This window comes from Triturus cristatus, chromosome 10 (genome assembly GCF_964204655.1).
Source record: "Triturus cristatus chromosome 10, aTriCri1.1, whole genome shotgun sequence".
Taxonomy (NCBI): domain Eukaryota; kingdom Metazoa; phylum Chordata; class Amphibia; order Caudata; family Salamandridae; genus Triturus; species Triturus cristatus.
In genome coordinates this window covers 1,159,973,856-1,159,997,701 of record NC_140593.1, presented here as the reverse complement: position 1 = coordinate 1,159,997,701, position 23,846 = coordinate 1,159,973,856, and the positions used below count along the sequence as shown (strand labels likewise).

Below are 23,846 nucleotides of genomic sequence, written 5' to 3'. Positions count from 1 at the left end.
CACGTCTTTCTTCTCGCGATCATGCACCGCGAGACAACTGAAAACAAGATGGCCGCACCCGCGAGCAACCGCAGGGGTAAGTTAGCGACCCGCAACCATGCAGAAAATATCGCGAACGGGCGGGAAAAAAACTTCCGCATCTTCGCGATATTTCCGCTTGTTTGCGGAGATTTTTAACATTTTCGCGATAATTTGCGAAAGTCGCTTTCGCAAATTCCGCCCACCCCTAATAAGAACCCATTGGAGAAACAAAAGCAGTTAAATGGCGTGATGATTCCTCAAGCACTATCTGATGATATGCAGATGCTAGGTCAATGTTTGAAAATAGCCTAGCACCTGAGAATGTACTTATAATGTTGTCAATCCTGGGCAAAGGGTAGGAATCAACCCAAATTACCTTGTTAAGGCTTCTTAAGTCAACACACACCCTCAATTGCCAATTTTTTTTTCTTGCGATAACCAATGGACTTAACTGTAAAGATGATTCTATTGGTTCTATCACTCCATCATCACACATCTTTTAAGAATATTGGCTAAATCTTCAGGTACATTGAACGGTACGTTTCTCAATTTGTGTTTTACAGGTGTAACATCCTCCTGGACCTTAATCCTATGTTTGAATCCGTTGATTTTACCTAGTCTGTCACCAAATACTGTAGGAAATTTTCCAACCCATTTGTTACTGTTTTCACAACTTTCAAAAGACTCCCTGTTTTGTTCACCGTCAGTTACTAATGATACTTGTACATCTCTCCCAGGTCTAAGCGTCATCCCGAAAAGGCCTTGGTACTACCATCCAAGAATATTTAACCCTTTCTTTGTTACGTATACCTTTCCAAAAATGCTACGATCCTTGAATTTGAGTTGACACTCAAAATATCCTGACAATTCGATTTTTCTTCCATCATACGTAACTGGATTCCTATCTGGAGGAAACAAGGTACGTTTACCCCATACTTCATCATACAACTCATCAGTTATCATCGTCATTCCAGCACCAGAATCAATCAGAAGTCTGAGATCTTTACCATCTACTTCAATATGTTCATACGGATCAACACAGTCAGACTCATCATCCTGTACAACCACAATCATGTCCCTGACTACTCTTGAACAATTTTGTTCTTCCTCTGAGCTGTCACATAAATCTCCCTCTTGTACGGAATGAATTCTATCTTTGGGTTTCTGACAAACCTTAGCGAAATGCCCAATTTGTTACATACTTTAGATTTCACATTTCTTGCAGGGCAAGGTCTCCACATCTATAACAGATATTCTTTTGAGAGAAAAAATTATTCTTGTACTCTTTTTTTTTTTGTAAACTTTTTCAAACTAATATTTTGTTTAGAAACTGTCCTTTCATTCGCATTCTCCTTTGGAATTGTGCTTTCATTCACCACAGCCACACCACTAGTTTCTTTACGTGTGAGTTCTCTAAGTGCTTTTCGTGAAACTTCAATCCCTTTTACTATATCAGTTGTTTCAATCAAATTGGGATTTCTCATTGTGAGCAGTTTTTCTTGTACTCTTTTGTCCCAACAACGTACTACTATTTGGTCGCGTATGAGTTGGTCTGTAACATATTAAAATTCACATTCTGCAGCCAACATACGTAAAACAGCAACATAGGTATCTATGGATCCATCCTGCAATTGCTCTCTTGTAAAAAACTTATGTCTGTTAACAATTAAACTCGGTTGAACATCAAATTGTTTTTCTAATTTCTTCACTGCTAATTCAAATTCATCTAAATCTTCTTGGTCATGGGGAATGATATACGGTGGAAGATGTTCATATTTAGATTGACCTTCGAAGCCTAAATTGTGTTCTAATAAATACCTCTTTCGCTCTGGTCGATATCTATTTCCACCAATGGCCCCTAAATATTTTGTAAAGGCTCTTTACCAATTTCTCCAAGGCACAGGGGGATCACCAGGTGTTTGGAGAAATGGCGGAGGAGCACCAACATTCTGCATAGTTGCCATGACGCTTAAACTTTGAGAAATGTAGCTTTCAAACTAATTATCTAATTTTTCTTAAAACAACAGTATATATATATATTTTATCAGAAATTATTGAATGAAAACCATCGACATATCAATGGAATTGTCAATACAAATAACGTGTGCACATCACGGACGTGCAAATACTTCAAATATCATTTTTCATAAAAATAAATAAATTAGTAAGTAAATACTGTGTTCCATAGACATTCTTTTCTGTTTTCCTTTCTGTTTCTTTTTATGAATAAATAATGTTGAAGTTGTTTTTTCTTTTTGAAATTTAGTTACTATAACTATAGTTGAAACTGTGTGAGTCTTCAACACAAAAGAGGATAACTTCCTTTTAGCTTGCTTGAAGTAAACCAATCAGCATTCTAGTTGTTTCTGTGAAGTCTTGATTAGTCCTTCCTCGATTTTTTTTTTTTTTTATTGACAAGGAACCAGCAAGAGGATGAACACAGTTTCTCTTAGACAGATGGCTGCTAAATAGAGTAAGTAGAAGTTTTCTTCAATAGCTTTCACTCCATTACGTTTTTAAGAAAGTCTCGTGCTTGACTTCACGTGCACTGTGAGCAGCCTTAGACGATGGCTTTCAGCCTCGCGCTTCGCTATACATGCGCAGAGGATTTGTTTATTTTTGAATTACCAGTTGATGCCTGCCTCGCTCTTTGCTCATTAGGCTAGGTTCACGTTTTTGTTAATCTACTCGATCTGTGTGAAATTCTTAATTGATTTGACACGATGAGTCATACAGCTTTTCCCTAAATGCCGATCACTGTTAAAAAGGTCAACAGATACTCGCTGGGAAACTGTCCAACTCACAAACAACGTTAACTACGCATAGCCAAGCATAAATTAGTGTTGTCTCCCCAACACAGCTGTGACATACGTTAGCCCAAAGGTCATTTAATATCTGCTTAAATCCGCTGAAGCAGTTAAAAATACAAGACTTTTCCTTCCTCTTTTTTTTTTTAATGTGCCAAGCGCGGTGAAAGGCGATGACTGAAAGTCTTGTAATTAATGATTTTATCAATTCTTGTAAGCAATAATACCAGCGCTTAACTGCAGCATATATAAAAAATATACAAGCCTGTCTCTCAATGATTGCGAAGTCTTCCTCTCTGGAATATCTTCTTTTCTTATAGTATTTTTTTTTTTTGAAGTAGTGTTTCTTACAGCGTGGATTCTTTGCTGTGGCCAATTCGTCGCCAAATTGTAGTGAGGTATAATGCAATGCAGGACATCAGACCGGTATACTTCTAGACGTGTGTTTATTAGCCACAGCTGCTGCAGTCAGAGTAACAGTATGAACTGGAATCCTTGAGCTACAAGCTCTCACAGTACATTCTACATTCCAATGACATGTCACCATGATGGAATGGATATAAGATCACAACACTTACGTGGGGCAAGGCTGCAGCAAGTGTCTAAGAAGGAGGAGGACACCTTGTTGGGCAGCCACTGGACAAAGTTGCAGTGAAGATATCTACGTTTGGACTTAGTCTCTTTTTTGGAAATTGAAAAACTCCAACAGGATGAAGCTGCTAGCTATAGCTGCAATTGCTCCACAAGGCCAAAACCCCTTCTGCGTAGGAAGGCTGAATAGGATTTGCTTCTGTGGAGAAGAATGTAGTGGGACCTGCTCAAAGAAAGGCCAACAGGCCATTCACCTTGGGCAGATCGAGGATCAGGTAGGTTCCAGTTTCCTCTCAGTTCTCAGAGCACTTTTTTGGGCAAACTTTTTGGATTCTGGCTATCTGGGCATGTTTAGCACCACTTCCATGGGGCTAGGACTGGAGTGCGTCCACTTGGAAGGTCAGGACTCATTCAGGCTGGGTCCAGGCGCAAGTCCAAGATTCTTGGAACCTTATCTGTCCCTAAGGGTCTAATCAGGAGTCTATACAACCAGCTCTTGGAGTCACTCTAGTAGTTGTGGGTTCAAGTAGCAGAACAGGCTTAAGCAACAGGGCAGGCTTCTGAGGGTTCAAGGCATGCTTCAGGTAGCTAAGCAGACCTTCCAGGTGCAGCAAAGCAGTCTTCTAAAGCACACAGCAGGCCACAGCAGCAGGCAATCTTCTGAGAGTCCTTCTGCAGGTACAGAAAGTGAACTAAAGAGTGAGTCTGGGGGTCCTATTTTCATACCTGGTACCTTTGTTGATGTAGGAGAAGTTTTCTTGAGACTTCATTTGAAGTGCTGGACGTGTCCTGCCTCTTCTGCCCTGGCTGCAGCCTGATTACAGGTACAAGGAGCTAGTGTGAAGTCCTTTGTGTGAAGGCATGGCACAGCCTTTTGAACTTCAAGTAGGACTGTGTCCAGCTCCACTCCTCATCCTGCCAGTGATGGTCCATTAAGGAACAATGAATCCCTCTATTGTGTGGCTGCCCTTTTTACAAATATACAAAGTCCAACTGTCAACTACACCCAGCCACGTGACCCAGGAACAGTCTGCAGACACCAAATAGTCAGGGCAGGAAAATTTCAACTTTCAAAAAGTGGCATTTTCAAAATTGTGACTTAAAATCTGACTTTACCATTAAAGAGGGTTTTAAATTAGACATCAAACATGAATTTCCTTCCTGATCCCAATCAAATGTTAGCACTTGTTAAACGGAACTGGGCAACCCAATGCTAGGTAGGCCTTACAGTAGGGAAAAACAAATTCAGGATTTTTTCACTACCAAGACATGTAAAACTTTAAAGTATTTGTCTAACCTTTAAGTCACAACGCACCCTGCCCTTTTGGATACCTAGGGCCTAAGGTGTGACTTATATGTAATAAAAGGGATGTTTAAGGTTTGGCAAGGGAGTTATTTTACCAAATTGAATTGGCAGTTTAAAACTGCATATGGGCTGCAGTGGCAGACCTGGGATATGTCTTAAAAGGATACTTAAGCGGGTGGCACAATAAGTGCTGCAGGTCCACTAGCAGCATGTATTTTATATGCCCTGGATATACGGTATACCCCTTTACTAGGGATTTTAAAGTAAATTAAATGCCCCACTCTGGTGTAAGCCAATTTTGTCATGTTGTAGGGCGTGAGTAAAAGCACTTTAACACTGGTTTGCTTCGGTAAAGTGCCCTGAGTACTAAGGACAGCAAACCAATTTCAGAAAAATAAGAGAGGTGAAGGCAAAACGTTTGGAGGTGACCCTGCAGAGAGGGTCAAGTAGAACAAACACACTCAACATCCTGGTTGAAATCGCTTGTTTTCTGGATCTGAGGAGTGGTTATTATCAGGTCCCAAAGGGAGACTGAGAATTGGAAGAAAACATGTGTTTTGTATACCATCTGCATCTACACGAGCTAGGGAAAATGCCTCAAAGCCTTTCTGGGGATTTGTCAATGTTTCAAATTAACTGCACATGTTAGTGAACCTCAATGACATTATAATTGCTGGAAGAGCGCTGCAAGGTCTTGACTGCTGGAGGGAGAAAAAGCTCAAGCTATGCTGGGCAAATGCCAGCTCTAAGGCTGCAGCATCAAACACGTCATCCACATTTACACATTGCAAGGGATAGAAGTGGACCCAGCAAACTAGGAGAGCCACGGAAGCAAGCTGTGCAAAAACACTCTACAAAAACTACAGAGATTCCTAGGGCTCCTCAACTATCACTGTTGTTTTATCACTTGAATTACCAAGACCTGAAAACAGCCTACAGAACTCATAATCAGGTACACACAGAAGAAGTGAAAGAAATGTCTCCACCAGCCAAATCCAATAACAAGGTGCCCCAATCCTGCCATTCGCCAACTCCTCTTAACCTATCCTAGTCATCGATGTCAACCTTGAATGACTGGGCGCGAAGAAGTATCAAGGTGGAGGCATCGCTGCAAGACCCTCCACCGACACCAGTCATTCCATCCTCCTGGTCATCAATGTTAGCTTTGAATGGCATGGAGTGATGATGTATCAAGAAGGATGCATAGCTGAAAGATCTTTCACCTACACCAGCCAACCTTCCCTCCTGGACATTGATGTCAGCTTAAAATGGCAGGGAGAGGTGATGTATCAATATGGAGGCATCACTGCAAGACCCTCCACCGACTCCAGTCAAACCTTCCTCCTGGTCGTCGATGTTAGTCTTGAATGGCATGGAGTGATGATCTATCAAGATGGCGGCATTGCTGCAAGACCCTCCACCTACACCAGCCAACCTACCCTCCTGGTCATTGAAGTCAGCCTAAAATGGCAGGGAGTGATGATGTGTCAAGGAGGAGGCATAACTGCAAGATCCTTCACTAACACCAGTCAGCCCAACCTCCTGGTCATCGACGACAGCCAAGTCTGTCCAAAGCCTACAAGAAGTGCACAATGCACTAGCTGGGAAAGCTGGCCTAAAAAAGGCTGTCAGAGGAAAATACAATGGCTACGTATGGAGCCAAATTCACATATCTGCAAATAACAACACCTTACCTCTTTAACATGTCAACCAAGTTGGACTGTACGGATATCAAGGGCTGTCAGAAATCTCCACACAAGACCTACTCTAGCATTGACTCAAAAGGACCAATATTAAAACCAACATCTTGCCCGGCTCTCTTCAGCCTGCGGATTTGAGATTGTTAGAAAGTGTGAGTACAATGTCAATGATTACTGTGATGTGTGCAGGCCTAACAACGGCAACATCAATAAATGCAATAGCCACGTATGCCATCACATTTGCCAGCGTGACCTTGCCAGTACCCATTAATGCAATGTTAATGCATGACATAAACTTTAACCGCACAGTATTGCTAACACCAGCAATGACAAGATCAATGCATATCATAATCCAAGCTCAAATGACAATACTGTTGCTAGTAATAACAATGCCAATGTAAACTATGACTTAAGCAAACTTAACTGCGTCAATACCTGTAAGAACTATGTCAATGTATGCACAATGTTATGGATGTCAATAAAAATTATACGAGTGACTGCCATATTATTTTCAGGAGTTCCAATGAACTGGTATCAATGGATTTTCACAAGGTGACCTCCCCATCAACCCCAAGTCAGAGATAAGTGGTTAAACAAGTTCTACGACCCACAGCCATACCTATCGAATGCAGGTCACAGGTGGGGTCTCTCTTAACCTAAAGACAAACGTGTGCCCAAGGAAAACCCTAATCAATCTCACAGATAGACAGTTGCACCACAAACAGGTCCAAGCATATTGTCCTCAATAAAACATGCTTGGCCAAGGGCTCATGCTCCCCAAAATACCACAAAGCTTGATACCACTTGTGGATAGAAATGCTCAACCAATCAGGACATGACATGCATACCACATGTATCAATCATGATGGTCATCTGGACACACTGGCCCACACTAGCTATCCCGAGGTGGAAAGCCTTATTTTTCCTTCGGAGGCCCGCATATATTGATTTATGACTTCCATGCCTTTTTGGATTGCAGAAAATTGCTTTATTATACCTCATGAACTGTATATAACAGCGGAAAACATTTTATAAGCTGAGCACTCTGTCGAGGCTTTCCCGGCCACAGCGTTTAAAGAAACCAACTTGTTCCTTTTTGCTAAACGCCTCTTGTCTTTTCATTTATTTGAAGTAAACTCATATCTGAGCAAGAAGCTACTATGGGCTGAACCGTCAGCTTCCAAAGTCAAATTCCAGGGACGGACAATTTCCAGCTGCCTATAGTATCTAACAGGTCAGTTCACAGAGCCAGGGAGGCTTGTGGCAGAATCAAAATAGCATTTACAAAAATCATCGGTCATCGGCACCAGGTAAAACGTTCAAAGAAAAATATTTGTGGAAGTCCTACCACAGCACAATGTGATAAATGAAATTGTATTACTAGTGTTTAAACTCATGATTCTGCCAGAGAAGTTTTGTGAAGAGTATAAACTTTGTAGTTCTACGAAAATCCAAAGTTTATCCCATCAGAACTTTACATTCCAAAATGTGTTTTCTTGAGATTGTTACTGCAAATAATTATACTGCACCTGAATTTTCCTGCAATGGCTAGGTTTTCTGGGTTATTTTTCCTGCAAAAGGCAATCTTTATGTATTTGTTGGATATTTTGTTAAACTCCTCAACTTCTTGCAGTTGCCAATATTTAGAAACAAATGGCAGTGATGTCAAGCTCACTTATAATACGACTCTCATAGTATACTCTTTGTAGATGGAACCCTCTCAGCCAGCCCCTTAGAGCCCCTTAGAGCTCATCTTCCTAGGACTTAAATCTGTAAATACACTCACCGAACAACTGCAGCCTTGTGCGTAGGCTCCTCGGATGCCCTTTATCTGTTGCTCAGACACCTCATTCCATTTCTTGATGTAGTTGCAAAGGTTGAGATCCACACGGTTACCCCACTTGTTACCTGTCAGTCGGTAGCACAATAAAAACAAATGGTCTCCATTACATTAGGTCATAGTAACGTCTGTTATTTACAGCGCTTAGAAACAGTAGCTTCTAATGAAACTTAATAATAACAATCAATCAATCAAGGATTCATGATCAATTTGAGGGTCTCAAAGAGCTGGAGTTGCTAAATACCTTTTTTAAACGAAGAGAAAGCAAGGTGAAGGCACTCAAATAACAACAATAATATTTTAAAGGCCTCCTTAACTGTCTCACAGAGTCTCATATGACCTCTGCATGTAGAAGGGCATGGGATCTGTCTGATGTGGTCTTTGGTAGTTGTGCACTCATCTTTTGATCATCCCACTTTGATCAGACATGAGTCAAAGTTTTGCCTCTCCAGTGGATTCTGTCATTTCATTAAATATAGGGAGGGGAGGGTCCTCTTGGTTTTTCTCAAACGTTCTTTATTAAGTTTAGTAATGTTCAAAGTATACATTGACAGCAATACCATTGCAGTGGACCACAATGACATTCAAAAGTGCTAGTGGCATACACAGATTCCTAATAGATGGTTCTCTCAGAGAAAAACAAACAAACAAGTGTATTAACACCGTCAACTGAACAAGTCTCAGTAAATCAAGTGCCCAGGTTTACCCCACCTTCATCCCAAGTGCCCCCCAAAAATAACAATTAATGTGCATGAGTGGAATAGCTGAAGTAGCTAATGATGTATGAGGAGCCCAGATCAGCAGGGTTGGGAAGAGTGGCCAGGCTGAGTCTGACCGAGTCACAGGGTTACCTCTTATCTTGTGGGGTCCCAGACTTGGAAGAGGTGGAGCACCCTAGTACTAGTAAAACAGAAGAGGAGCGGCAGGCCTTTTGATAGAAATCCCAACAAGGCTTCCCATATATAGTCAAAGATTTCAGAGTCTCTCGGAGGACATCAGCCAACCACTCCATGGTTAGGGTCTGCCAGAGGCGGGCATGCAACTGCAACATTGAGGGGGCATCTGGTTTCTTCCAGGATGCAAATAGAGCCAAATAATCTGCCCCCAAGCCCAGCCATAAAATGGAGCAGTTCCCAGCTGTTTGATGCTTAAGAGATTAATCCCGTAGCCTAAGGAGAACAAACTCCTGAGTGTTCGGGAGAGGGTATCCCAAGACATCTTTCACTTGTGACAATATCTCAGACCAGTAGGGTTGGATCATGGGGCAGTCCCACCAGATATGTTTAAAATCTCCAGGTAGGCCTTAGCCCCTCCAGCATTCATTGCTCAGACTTGTCTGGGTACATTTTCTTGAGTTTTGCCGAATATAAACACCAATCATAAAGCACTTTGTATTGAGTATCTCTCAAGCCTAATGACTGATTGAATCTGAGAACATTCCTCCAAAGTTTATGCCACTGCTCTATAGTAATTGTTGTTCCTGGGGTCTGCTCCCAGAATTCAACATGGTGAGGAGTGAGTGTGTGAGCAGGAGTGAGTAGAGGAAGGATATACAGGGCTGTGACAAATTTCTATATGGAGGATTGTTCCCTGAAGGCTGTTCGCCTACTCTCTGGTTGGAGTACCCAATATTTCAGTTGAATATAGTAATATAGCTCTTTCTGAGGCCGGTAGATTAAAGTCACGTTGACAATTTTAGAAAGTGGGGCTATCCACACCCATGAAATTCATCATGTGTAGTAAAGTATCCTCCCTCTGATCATAAATAAAAAGGCCTCAGCAATAGAGCTGGTGTGAAGGCTGTGTTAAAGTGATAGGGGTGTGGGGAGAAGGTAACATTGCCCAACCAGTGACTCGATTCACCCCATCCCAAAACTTAAGGGAGGTTGTGGGCAGAGTACTTAGGTAAGCGTTGAGTGGCCAATTGTGCTTCGGTTTCCACAGTAACTCCCAGAAGGATCTTCCAAACACTGTTCTATTCATGTGGAGCCAGTGTTTGTCTGATTCCCTCATTAAACATTCAGAGATCACTCGCAATTGAGCTGCTTTATAGTATAATGAAAAGTCAGGTAAGTCCAGCCCCCTTGACTCTTTGGGTACAATTAGTCTAACTCTGCCATTTTGCCATTTAAACAGAGTGATCATAGAGCGATGGGAGGAAAACAACTTCCAGTTGATTTAATTGGGGGAGTCCCTGCAAAACTGACATCTTTACTTCATTAATGCACCCGAGCCAGTTTAAATATAGTGGAGTCCAACGTTTAAGGTCGGCCTTCAGCTGGTGCTGGAGAGGAGGATAGTTCACTCTATACAGGTCTGCTACCTTTGCGGTAATCTTCATTCCTCAGTAAGCTATTTCTTTCTGAACCCATTGAAAGGGAAGGGAGTTGAAGTCGCTATCGCCCCATCTCACTCGTAGGTAGGGTCAGGTTGAGGAGAAAGGATCTGTGAAGATTAATGTGGAATCTCGCTACTGTTTCATAGGCTTGGAGTTCTGCTTGCAGTGCTGACAGAGATGGCTTGGGGGAAGTGAGGAACAATAGCACATCATCTACAAACATGGAGATTTTGTGATCCTTGGAGCTAAAATACAGCCCATAGATAAAGGGTGCGGCACGCACTCTAGAAGCTAGGGGCTCAATACTAAGGGCAAATAGAAGCAGGGAGAGTGGACACCCCTGTATTGTGCAATGTTCCAAGCTAAAAGAAAGTCAGAGGCAGTACCATTCACCAACACTCGGGACAGTGGAATGGCATAATTGGCCTGCACCAGAGCTATAAACAGGTCACCAAAACCAAAGCTTTTTCAACCAGGTGGACCACCCTCCTCAGATTATCATAAGTCTGTCTTCCCTTGATGAAACCTGGGGGATCAGGGTGGATCAATTCCGACATGATGTCTTCTAGCTGATTGGCTAGTATCTTTGTATAAAGTTTGGCATTCAGATTAAGCAAAGCAATTCATTTATAAGAAGCCCAAAAATGGGAGTCCGTCCCTGGTTTTGAGATAACAGAGATCAAGGCGTCACCCATTTTCGGAGACACCTTGAGAAATGTGGATACATAGTTAAATGAAGCCATCAGATGAGGTACCAACTGTGAGCCAAAAGCTTTATAATATTGGGCAGTGAACATATCGGGCCTGGGTGATTTATCTAGCTTAGGAGCCTCAATAGCCCACTGGACTTCATAGTCCCTTAAGGGATCTTCCAAGATCTAATTTTGGGCTGCTAGCACCTTGGGAAGATCTACTCCCCTCAGATAATCCAAGATTTCCATTTCACCTGTGGAGTCTGAGGTGAAGAGGGCTTAATGAAGTCTTGAAAATCTCGAGCTTTGCCCTCTTCAATAGTGATGACTTACCCAGAGTCCCCGTGTAGCTGGCATTTGTATTCTTTTTCTTGTTTGGTTCACAGCTGTCGCGCCAGGTATGATCCCACCTTATTCCCATGTTCATACGGGGTTTTTTTCAAGACGCAATAGGGTTAAATCTGCTTTATATGTGTAGATGGTGTAATGTTTCCCTTGTAAGGCCATGACCTTCCTTTGTAAGACTAGAGTGGGTGATTCTTTGTGAGCTTGCTCAGCCAGTTGGAGTCCTACCCCAAGTGCCTGCCAATTTTGAGACCTTTGCTGAGTGAAGCAAGACAATACAGTTCCCCCTAACAACCTCTTTGAAGGGGTCCCATGGTGTAGAGATGTTAGTGTCCTGGGGATAGTTCATTTTAAAGTAGTCCATGATTGTCTAATGGATTTCATCTCGAAAGAGACGATCGTGTGTGATAGTCCGGTAAGAACCATCTCTGAAAGCTAGATTACCTGACCTGGTCTCGGTGTAGTTGGTCAGTCACTGACTTAAATTGCAGGCAGCATGCCAGTAGGACAGGGGCAATGTCCTGTAAGAGCGAGCACATAGCACCTTGAAATTAGACTGACTTCAGTTTCCGGCCAGCTTGTAGAATCATTTAATTGAATTTACTAGAACCTCTTGGGGGCGCCTTCCTCCTCTAGACACCAACAATCTGACCCAATGTAACGATCTAGGCTCAGCTCAGTATGATTGTCCCCCAGAAGCTTGATGAACAAGCCCACCCCATAAGCCTTTAGGCCCAGTCCTTTGACCCCTTCCTCCTGGGTCTGAATAATTGAGAGGAGAAAAACAGTCCTGATGAGAATGTACCCCACATTAGTGATTTGTCCAACAGAGAGGACATTGGGGACCCAAAGGAACTTCCATTTGGGAGAGCTTTGTTAAATCCCTTGGGAAGTATGTCTTTATTATTACCGCCTTTTGCAAGACACTTATTCGCCTCAGGGGCTGTGTTTAGGAAGGGCTGACAGGAGGGGACTGGCTTTCAACCATGGATTCCCCAAGTCCCAATACTACTCCCAAGAATCCAGAAACTATGAGAATTACAGTAGGGGCTACTGCTCCAACTCAGGTTTCTACACTCAGGGGGGCAGATTTATGAGCCCCTTGCGCCACTTTTGCGTCACTTTTAACATGGGAAAAGTGACGCAAAAGTGGCGCAAGGGGCTCATAAATCTGCCCCAGAGAGTGTAAGATGCTTTGGACGGAGAGGGAGACGATGTCGGGCCCAGTAGAAGTCCAGAGTGTCCAGACGGTCGAAGGTCAGTGGTTTCTTGATCACAATCTTGTCCATGTCGAATTTAGGGTCCTACAGCCAGGTAAGCCCTTTTGTACCCATGGGACAGGGTTAGACAGATTCAGGGGACCCTCCCAGGGGAGGGTCAGGACTGTGGGGAGGTTACTCCCATGTCCTTTGTCCAGTTTTGCCTCAGAGCAGGAGCCAACGGCTGCCAGGACTGGTTTGAACTGGACTATGCATAGGGACAGCAAATGTGCCCCTCGTGCCGACTTTCAGGCACTTTGGAAGTGCACCCACCCAGCTCCAATACACATAGGGCCAGATGTAGGAAGCGAAATACCGATCCCAAACGCAGGAATTCACATAATTTCAACATTTGCGATCGCAAAAGACCCATGTGGAATGTAAAAGCAAGCGCAAAATAAGGAATCACTAAAAAAAAGCTAAATTAGTTAGCGATTCCTTATTTTGTGAATCAGACCCACCGACTCCAAAATAGCGCCTCGCAACATGCGAAATCGCAAAAAAAACCGCTGACCAATGTAAGAAGAATCGCAAATAGCGATTTCTCTGAAAATCACTATTTACAAGTCGCAAATTACCACCAACTCAATGCTGGTGGTAACCAGGTGCACTGCATAAAAACAGCCCCAGAATGCAGCAGTTCAAACACAATGGCAGCCCTCTATGTCATTGCAAGGGGGTTGCGGATCCAAGCAGCAGCACAGAGGATGAGGAGGCGACAGGAAAGCATATACAGAGTACGCATCAACCTTTTCCAACTCACAGAAGAGGAAATAAATGACATGTATAGGCTTCACCCCACAACCATCCTAGACCTCATACATCACTTGCACCCCATCCTGGAGCAGCAGACACGCAGGGCGCATGTAATTCCACCACATGTTCACGTCCTTTGTTCCCTGCACCTACTTGCATCCGGTAGTTACAAGGGGGTGATAGCTGTGGCTGGAGGTGTCTCACAAAGTTGCCTGCCACACTTCAACACCTTCCTGGATGCCATGCTTCAGAGAATGCACCATTATATCTGGTTTCCCTCAACGCAAATGGAACTGCATAAAACCAAGATGTATTTTTATCAGATGACCCAGTTCCCACATGTCATAGGGTGCATCGATGGGACACATATCGCAATCTGCCCCCCTTCTGCCACTGAGTACATATATCGGAACAGGAAGTCATATCATTCGATCAACAGTCAGGTCATTTGTGATACGTCACACATCATAACTGATATAGTTGCGAAATTCCCTGGGAGCACGCATCTTCAGGCACAGCGGAATCTACACACGTCTGGCTGGGGGTGAATTTGGCGAAGGATACCTGCTAGGTAAATGCATGTGACACACCCTGATGTATACCTTTGTAGTATCTGTTAGTGCCTGTGATTAAAGTCTCATCCTTTCCCACTTAGGTGATAGCGCATATGTGGTGCGTGCATTCATACTCACCCCATTCCTCAACCCGTCTACCCCAAGTGAGAGGAGATAAAATGCTGCCCATGAGTCCACGCGGAATGTGGTGGAGCGGACTTTCGGACTCCTGAAGAGCAGGTTCCACTGCCTCTACAAGAGTGGAGGTGCACGGCAGTACGCCCCGAGATATGCTGCAAAATCATTGCCACCTGTGCCATACTTCACAACCTGGCCACGAAGAAGGGGACACCAGTTGAAATCACCAACACAGACCCAGAGGATGAAGAATGCTCACAACCACTGCACAGCATAGCAGATGTTGTAGGAGCGGCAGATGGGAGACACAGATGCGGTGAGATCACACGCAAGTATTTCTAAGTAATGAGACCAAGCCATTGATGACAATTGTGTAACGGTGTTTTATTGTCCTTACATCAGGCAATAGTAATGCACACTGCCTCACCATATTGGCCTCTGAGTGCCATGAGTAGCCCAGTGTGGCGTTAACACACTGCATGCACCTTGCATTCCACCATCAGTGTATCCCATGGGTTACCTCACCCATCTGCAAATGTCTGCGGCAGCATGGACTCATCTCCTGCGACCACGCACAGAAGTGCCCTGCTCTGTTTGCACACTGCCCTCCCTAGAGGACTGTTCTGCTGCTGGCCCCTGCCTTGCGCTATGCCGTCTGGGCTCAGCAAAGGTGGAGTAATGCTGCTGCAGCTGGTGACCTCCTCACTGTCTCCTCCATCCCCAGAGCCTGTGGCAGCAATGTTTGTTGTCTGGAGCAGTTTGACTGCAGTGGTGACCTGCACGAACCCCCTAGCAACATCCTGGCTGCAGTGGGCCATTTCTAATTGCATGGCCACTGTGCGCCTGCTGAGGACAGAAGTGGCATTGGCTAGGCGGTTCACCGCCTTGGTGAAACCCTCCTGGCACTGTTTATCCCTGCGCCTTGCGCCACGTTCACTGTCCAATTTTGTGCACAACAGCTTCACTGCCTCAGCCATATCCCGCATGCCCTCTGCAACAGTTTGGTTCAAGCCATTGATGGCCTCCCTGCTGTCCTTAAGTTTCCTGTTTATGGACACCATCTGTTGTTGCATTAACTGCATTGTCTTCCCTTGCAGCCGCTACACCTTCACCATTGTGACCTCCAGACCTGCGAAGACACTAGATCCGCATCTGGACTGTGTGCCCTTGCTCTGTGTCGGGGACCACTGGTGTGGCTAAGCTGCATGGGTGACTGTGTCTCCGGGGACTGTGCTTGCTCATCATGCAGGGTCTGTGGGGATCCTGTGCTCGCCTCCTCTGACCCCTCCATCGCTTGCAGGCTACCCACTCTGTACCTCCTGGGTCTGGCGGGTGGTGGTGGTGTGACGTCTGTGGGTGACAGGGTCTCTTCCTCCTGAGCATGGTGTTCTCCAGGTGCCTCTTGTGTCTCCCTCTCAGCAGTATGTGATACAGGTTCGCCTGGGGATATAGAATATCCATTTACTGACTTGCCTAACAGCATTTGTGTTACATTAAATTACATGTGTTTCTATTCACAATAACAGTCCTCCGCTTGCTTATTGGCTGATGTTTGGGCCCTGCACTCATGTTTATTTAACTCACTGATATGCTATATGGGTTTCAGGACTACATCTCCCATGATGCATTGCTGGTTGTTTACAAAATATGGACTGGAGTGGAATTCTGACTTAGTCATGGGTAATTGGCAATTGGGGGGTCAGGCTATGCTGTGCATACACCTTACCTTGTCTGTTGTTGTCTCTGGCTGAGCTGTCCACATCTCCTATCCCACTGATGGTCTCAAGCTGGAGGGTGGACTCCACCAATTCACCCAGGGGGGTGCTTGCAGACACTGTGGATGGGCCGCCACCTGTCTTCTTGGCTTGTTTAAGCCTGTCAGCCACCCTCTCCTTCGCACGTGACCGCAGAACATACCAGCACTTCTTCAGCTCGTTGATGGAGCGCTGGGTGACACCAATGGCATTAATTTTGCCTTGGATTTCAAGCCAGATCTTCCTTTTATGGGATTCTGGAACATGCAGAGATTTCTTCCCAAAAAGTTCATTGTGAGTCTTCACAACCTCTTCAATTAACACCTCCAACTCCTTTTCACAAAATTTCTGCTTCCCTTTCCTCTCTGTGGGCTCCTTTCCCTTCTCCTGAGTCTACATCCTGGTATTTGCTGTCTGCCTGGTAGCGATTTTTTTTCTACATTGCGGTTTGCGAGTTCTTAATAGCGATTCGGTAAAAATTGCTATTAGGAACTCACAAATTAGTTTTTACCTACATCTGGCCCTAAATCCTGTCTGGGAGGTGGTCATACCTCCCTGTGACAGGATGCCTATTGTGCTGCCTTCCTCTGCTCGAGTTTGATTCAGCAGCAGGAGGGCAGAAATGTGTCTCTGGTCGGCAGCAATTATTTTGTGCTGTCTGGGTCGCGAAGGCTGGTGCCGGAAAGACCAGGGACCCTATGAAGCTTGCTTCTGAATGGTGGAATCATTGCTCCGGTGAGAAGGTATGATTCTACGGTGTTTGATACCAAACACGACATGGTTGTTGCAGCCGTTTTTCGATACAATGCACCTCTACTTATATGTCTGTCTGCATCACCGACAACCTGGGAGAATGGTCTCCGAAGGCTGCAGGGGTGCTCTGCTCATGCAGGGGCACTCTCTCCTGTAAAACCCAGCACCCTGCCTTGAGGATTGTCAAGGCCTGCTATAGGGGTGACTTATAGGTTTTAAGTGTTGTGACCTATATATATAGTAAACCTATATCTAAAGTAAGTGGTGCAAGCACCATCTTATAATGGATGCAATGGCAGGCCTGTAGTTCCATTTTGCATAGCCTCTCATGGGTGGCATAATACATGCTTCAGCCCATGGGAGGCCTCTGAGATACCTATGCCCTGGGTACATGTGTGCCGTATACTAGGGACTGACAAGGGTACCCCAGTATCCAATCTGGAGTGTACCTAAGTACGTGACATAAAGTTTTAGGGAGAAAGCAGATAGACTGGGGTCCTGTTTAGCAGGATCCCAGTCAGACTAGTCAAAAACAGTGTAACATCAAGTAAAAGGTTGGGGTAACCATAAGAAACAGATCCTACTTCCCTACAGAGAGGAAGAAATTCAAGATCCAGTGGATGAAGATCAAGACCTCAAGGTGAGGTCCTCAAGGTGAACTTACACGCCACAGCTGGTTCTTCCCATTTAAAAGTTGGGGGAAGATTGAGATTACTCACCTTTTCTGGGGGAACACCTGTACAACACAAACAGCCAAGGGAGTTGGCCTTGGATGCAGAAAATACGGAACTGATAGACACAAAGGTGGCCCAGATGTTAGAAAATGGGGCTTTGCCTCAAGTAGTAGAGTCGGAGGAGGTGGAAGGTATTGTGAATACTGTTTTTCTCACAAAGAAGAAGGACAAAGGTTGGTGTACTGTGATACATTTAAAGGAGCTAAATAAGTTCCTGGTTATAGACATTTTAAAATGGAGAAATTCATCTGTTGAGTGACATTAAAGGACCCATTCTTCAGGATACCTATGGCAAAGGAGAGTCAGAGGTTTTTACAATTCAGGTGGAGAGGTGCCCTATACCAGTGCCTTTGCGTACCTTTCGGGGTTGTCCTCGGCTCCGTGGTGTTTCACCAAGGTGATGCTCCCAGTAGAGGCCTTCCTGAGAGAGAGGCCAAACTTATAATTGATTTAGAAGATATTTTGCTAATGTCCCTAGACAGGTAAGAATTGTTGAAACATCTAGCTTGGGCAAGTGATCTCCTAGACAGTTTGGGATTTATAATAAATGTAGAAAATTCTGTTATGGTTCCTAAACAGAACATACAATTCTTATAGTTTCAGTTGGATACTATATTATCCCAACTGATTCTTCTGCAGAAGATGGTGCCAAAGAAAAGGAAAGAGATAAGTGAGGTCCTGGCAAGGGATACAATCACCCTGACAGACCTAGAAAGAGTCATGGGACTACTTTTTTCTTCCATTTAGGCCATTTCCCCAGAGCCCATATATTTTAAAGAGCTTTTCAGAGGCTGAAGACCTTGAGTCTGAGAAAGGTTTATGGTATGGAGACACAATTTTCTTTTCAGTGGATGCTCAAGAGGATCTGGAATGGTGGTTGAAAATGGTAAAGCTATCTTCGGAAATGCTCCCCAATTTTTTTTAGAATCGAATGCCAGCAATTTTCAGGTTATTTACTTCATGGCCAGGTAATAATTAGATTTCACTTAGACAGCTCTCTTTGAAATTAGAAACTTTACTTTGCCTAATTTACTTTAGAAGAATTTCTGATGTTAAGGCATTGGAAATTTTGAAAAGATTTTGTCCTCAGGAAGGGGTGCGTTATGAAATTTGGAGAAGGATTAGAACCATGTCTGAGGCAGTTTTTTAGCCCTATTTTCATGAGTGTGAGAAGCTATGCGTGGTGAAATGAATGAGATCATATGAGATAAATGTTGCTGAAGTTTAGGGCAGATGGAGAGGAACAGTTATTACTGTCTTATGCCAAACCTTATAAAGCAGTCTTGAAAGCTAGTAAAGCAGGTATAAATCTTTCTAGATTTGGAGCTCATTCTTCAAGCGGTGCAATGGCTAGCAAGGTTTCCTGGGCTGGCGGTTAGCTAACAGAAATTTTAAAAGAAGCTGATAGGTCTAATTTGAAATTCTTTCTCAAAATGTTATTTAGGGCCTATGGAGCATGAGAGTTGTGTGGCGCTGGATGGCTTTAAACTTGCATAATGGTAGCCTCTGGTCTTGTAATGAAATGGTGATTCTCCAACTAACATGCAAAGAGAATCTTGATTTCATTAAAGACAACAGAGAACATTATTCCACCTTCTTCATCCTATGAGGAGAGGAAAAGAAAAAATATATGAAATAAATAAAATTAAAATTAAAAATAATATTAGTCAAGTGTATTAGTATGATTATAATGGTTAATGTTAAATCTTGAAGTACTTGTGGGTTAATATTTGTTGACAACTTATAATAATGTTTGGCAGACGATGAAGATTTTATCCTGCCTCATCGCAGCTTAAAGAGGATGATGACTGCCTGCCATGGAAGTACATATTGTCTGGGCATTCTAATGCTTAATGATGTATTTGTTGTTCTTTAAAGGGATGGGTGTTGAGGCAGCAATAAAAGGTTATTGCATAATGTTAGCCTCTGTTCTCTTTAATGAAATCAAGATTCTCTTTGCATGTTAATTGGAGAGTTGCCATTCTTGGTGGTGGGTGCTGGGAGATGCTATGAAATAAGTTGACTAACGATTTGTGGCTGGTGAAGACTTTGAAGCTTCTATGGTAGAGTTATAGATGGAAATGGTGGCACTCCTACTTAATTGCCAGAGCTTTTGTTTCAATCTGAGAGTACCAGGCTTCCGCTTCGGTCAGAGACCAGCTTGCAAAAGCTGCTGAGGTCTGTATGTTGTTTCTTTGTGTCAAGTACCTGTATCTGCTCCAAGCCTTACCAGCATCACCCACCTGTTCAGTCTTAATCTGTTGGTTACAATAAGTTACTGTGGTGTCATTAACACTTCCTTCACCTTTTTTAATACATCCTCATGGGTAGATCCCCACTCCAACTTAGACTGGCCATTTTCGAGGTGTTAGAGTGGCTCATTCAGGGTCCCCAGGTTCAGAATAATGTGGTCACAATAATTATCCAACACAAGGAGATGATGGACAGAGCACTGAAACTTTTCAGACACTCACCCCCAGTCACATATCTGGGTTGAATCCATCATCATTCTTTAGCTCACTAGGCCACCTCAGTTCAGACCCAGCCATATGCAAATCAGTCTTAACCCTGTGCCTCAGGGGATCAGTCCAGCCCGAACTCCCAAGCCAGGTCTTCCCTGAACCGGAAACAAGCATCACTAAAAGATTCTAACTTCTTTTGCTCAGGAGCCAGAGTGTTCCAGATATCGTCTGCTATTTTTTTGGGGGGGAGGGGGGAGGGGGGGAATCTTGGGTCCCTCCTTCAAGAATATTTATCCCAAAAATGATTTGCATTTTTCATGGTGTAGTGTAAGACTGTGATCCAAAAGTCTCTTCAGGGTTGTTGTCAAATGGTGGTGATGTACTTTGACTATTTTTGTAGTACAGGAGAATGATATCACTTATGTTGAGCATGCCATATAGCCCTGACAAATGCAAAAACAACAGCTGATTGACAGAATGCAGAGCAATGTCATACATTCACCCCAGTACAGATATCTGGGCCTAAATCCATCGTTTTTTTGCTCACCATGCCATTCCAGTTTGAACCCAGCCATATGCAAATCAGTCTTGACCCTGTGCCTCATGGGAACAGTCCAGCCCGAACTGCCAAGCCAGGTACTCCTGGGACTGGAACCAAGCATCCTAGGACCGGTTTCGGGGTTTCACCCCTCTTCAGCCAGGATAGCTTGATTCCAGTGGCATGGAGAGCACTGGACTCATGTCTGAGCATACCCATCCCACTCGGGGTGACACATGCAAAAACAACTGTTGATGGACAGAATGCAGAGCAATGTCATACATTCACCCCAGTACAGAAATCTGGGCCTAAATCCATCATTTTGTTGCTCACCATGCCATTCCAGTTTGAACCCAGCCATATGCAAATCAGTCTTGACCCTGTGCCTCATGGGAACAGTCCAGCCCGAACTGCCAAGCCACGTCCTCCCTGGACTGGAACCAAGCATCCTAGGACCGGTTTCGGAGTTTCACCCATCTTCAGCTAGGATAGCTTGATTCCAGTGGCATGGAGAGCACTGGACTCACGTCTGAGCATACCCATCCCACTTGGTATCGCTTTGTTCGCCCTAAGTTGCAGGGTATGCTCAGACGTGGGTCCCTTGCTCACTTTGCCACTGGATTCAAGATAGCCTGGCTGATGAGGGTTACGAACCCGAAACCGGTCCCAGGAGGCTTGGTTCCGGTCCAGGGAAGACATGGCTTGGCAGTTCGGGCTGGACTGTTCCCATGAGGCAAAGGGTCAGACTGATTTGCATATGGCCATGTCTGAACTGGGGTGGTGGAGTGAGCTAAAGAGTGTTTGATTTGCTCAAACGCTCTGTCCATCATCCCCTTTGGTATCGCTTTATATAGCCCTGACAGCATAACCCTCAAGGCATTTGGAAAGGATTCAGCAGCAGTTTACTCTTTTATATCTCCTGAGCCATAAGTGCATTAAAAAGCGGGTTACATATCAACTTCTTGGGTCTAATATTTACTGGTGATAACAGGCACAAGGGCCATTTTGGAGCATCACCCAACTTTGATGAGATCTATTATCATTTAATTCATGGAAGGCATGGTGTGCCACTCATGCTTGATGGCTCGATTTTGGAAGCTCAATTAAATGCAAAGGTGCTCTGTACCTGATTGCACCAGTGTGGGGTCTATCACAATGGGGAGCACCCATGGGATTGAACCCATCACCTTCTCAAGGACATCCATTGATTTCAACATTTCTAATTCCTGTTCAAAGGTCTCCAGTGCTGCAGGGCAAAGGAAAGCTTTTCCTGTTTTATTCCTGTGAAGATAAACTGTACAATGTTTTAAAGAACCCACACATTGGAAAGAATGCTCTAATCCCTTGAGGGTGTTCTCAACCTGCACTCGATGATCTATTTTGCAAAAAGAAAGCACAAAAACAAAATCTCATATGTTCTGCGGTTTGACAATTGAGCACAGGCCAGCCCTTCCTTCACTGCTTATGTGACACTTTGTAGTCAATGTTTGCTGTCCATGGTACACTTTGCTTGTGCATTGGTGACTTAGAAACCGACGGGTGACAATTTTTTCTTTAGAAGAGATAGGGGTGGCTTCTTTCGGAGTGGACTTTCTATAATGGTTCCTTCCCCACAGGCACAAATTAGGGAAGAAACCAAAATGCCCATTTTGTTCTGTAGTATATCTTATGGTGTTAGTCAAGATTTTCAGTGTACTCTGAATATCTCTTGCTTGCAGTGCTTTTCGCATGGACTATTTGGCACTGTTTCTTTTCCTTTTTAGTGCAGTCTCGACATGCTAATCTGGCAACTGAAAATTATTGCACCAAAGTGTAAGCAGGCTCTTTCCATTCTGCTGCTCTTCCTCACCCCTTCTAGTGTCCACCATTCATTCTCCCAGTGGGTTGACAGGCGGCTGCTGCGGCTCAGGCAGCAGGCCACGGCAGGCCCTGGCTGGTGGCACTGAAATAGGTCGGCCTAAACGAAGGAAGCAAGGCTGTCAGGGCATGCATTGGCCCTTGACCTCCTCACCACACCAATGCACCAATCACTGACACACTGGGAACCAGTGTGGAAGAGATAATGAGCAGTCCCACTCTTTTTTTTTTTAAACAAATGTTTATTAGCATTTTTAATAATCCATGCATAACATTATTAAACAACTTACCACCACCCTCCCTTAAGTCCAGTCCCCAATACAGTATGTATACAACACATATTTATTTAGCAAATTACATTTTACCCATTCTCTTCCCCAGAATCATCATTCTTTCCTAAATCTTTAAGGGAATCTTATAAATGATCCCATGCACAAACTCTTTCAATTGATCCTCTTCCTTTCCTCATATCACTATAAAGTACTGCACTCTCATAACCTAGCCAACGAACCAACTCCACTTTCCATGTTGCGACCCTAGGCGCCCTGTGCGCCTTCCAGTTCATGGTTACTTCATGTCTTGCAAGTACCAAGGCTAAATCAATAAATCCTGTCATATTTTTACCCTTTGTAGGTCTTGGAAATCCCCCCAGCTCACCTACCATAGGATTACACTCAATTGATCTCTTTGTTGCCTCATTTATACAGAATATTACTTCCCTCCATATTCAACTAACAATGTGCATGACCACACCATGTGCCACATTTCTGGATATGTTAACCACATTTGTCTGTTAAATTTGAGCTATTTTTCCCGGAGTTAGATACGTTCTGTGCAAGTAGAAAACAATTATCATTTTAAATCTCATATTTGTAGATACAGTGTATTAATTTCCAAGAATTTTAGACCATTCCAACTCTGATATTGGATGTGCCAAATCCTCCTCCCACTTTTCTCTTAGACCAATGAGAGGCATTATCAAATTACATCTTAATGCCTGATAAAGGCACGTCACCACCTTCATATGACCATTCGTGGTACACAATATTTGACAAGCACTATGTATTTGCGGCTCTATTAAACCCATACCCCAATGATTGCTCAATCTAGCAATCATCACTCAATGCAACAAAAAATGGCCTCTTGGGATGTCAATAGTGGCTGAAAATTCCTCAAATAATAATATCACCCCGTCACTATACACATCTCCTAACGTATGCACCCCATGGTTTGCCCACTCCGCTAAGCCCCACAATCGCCCCCCCCCCCCCCCCGGAATGATTTGTTCCAAACTTCTCAAAGGAATGCCTGGAGCATAGGACGTCTGAGTATGAGTTTGTTGAAGCACTTGATGCCAACAGTGCCGCACAACCTTCCACCTAGCAGGCATTCCACTCATTG

General features: G+C 43.9%; 1 protein-coding gene across 5 annotated transcripts in view; it reads right to left on the bottom strand.

Moving 5' to 3' along the window:
* Window positions 1-23,846, bottom strand: part of LOC146796821 (metalloproteinase inhibitor 4-like) — a 334,973-nt gene that overhangs the window by 25,605 nt on the left and 285,522 nt on the right. For all 5 annotated transcript variants that reach the window (XM_085629555.1, XM_085629552.1, XM_085629554.1 and 2 more), the window contains one exon: window positions 8,212-8,333. In XM_085629555.1, coding sequence (XP_085485681.1) covers window positions 8,212-8,333 — 122 coding nt within the window. The remainder of the gene's footprint in view (window positions 1-8,211; window positions 8,334-23,846) is intronic.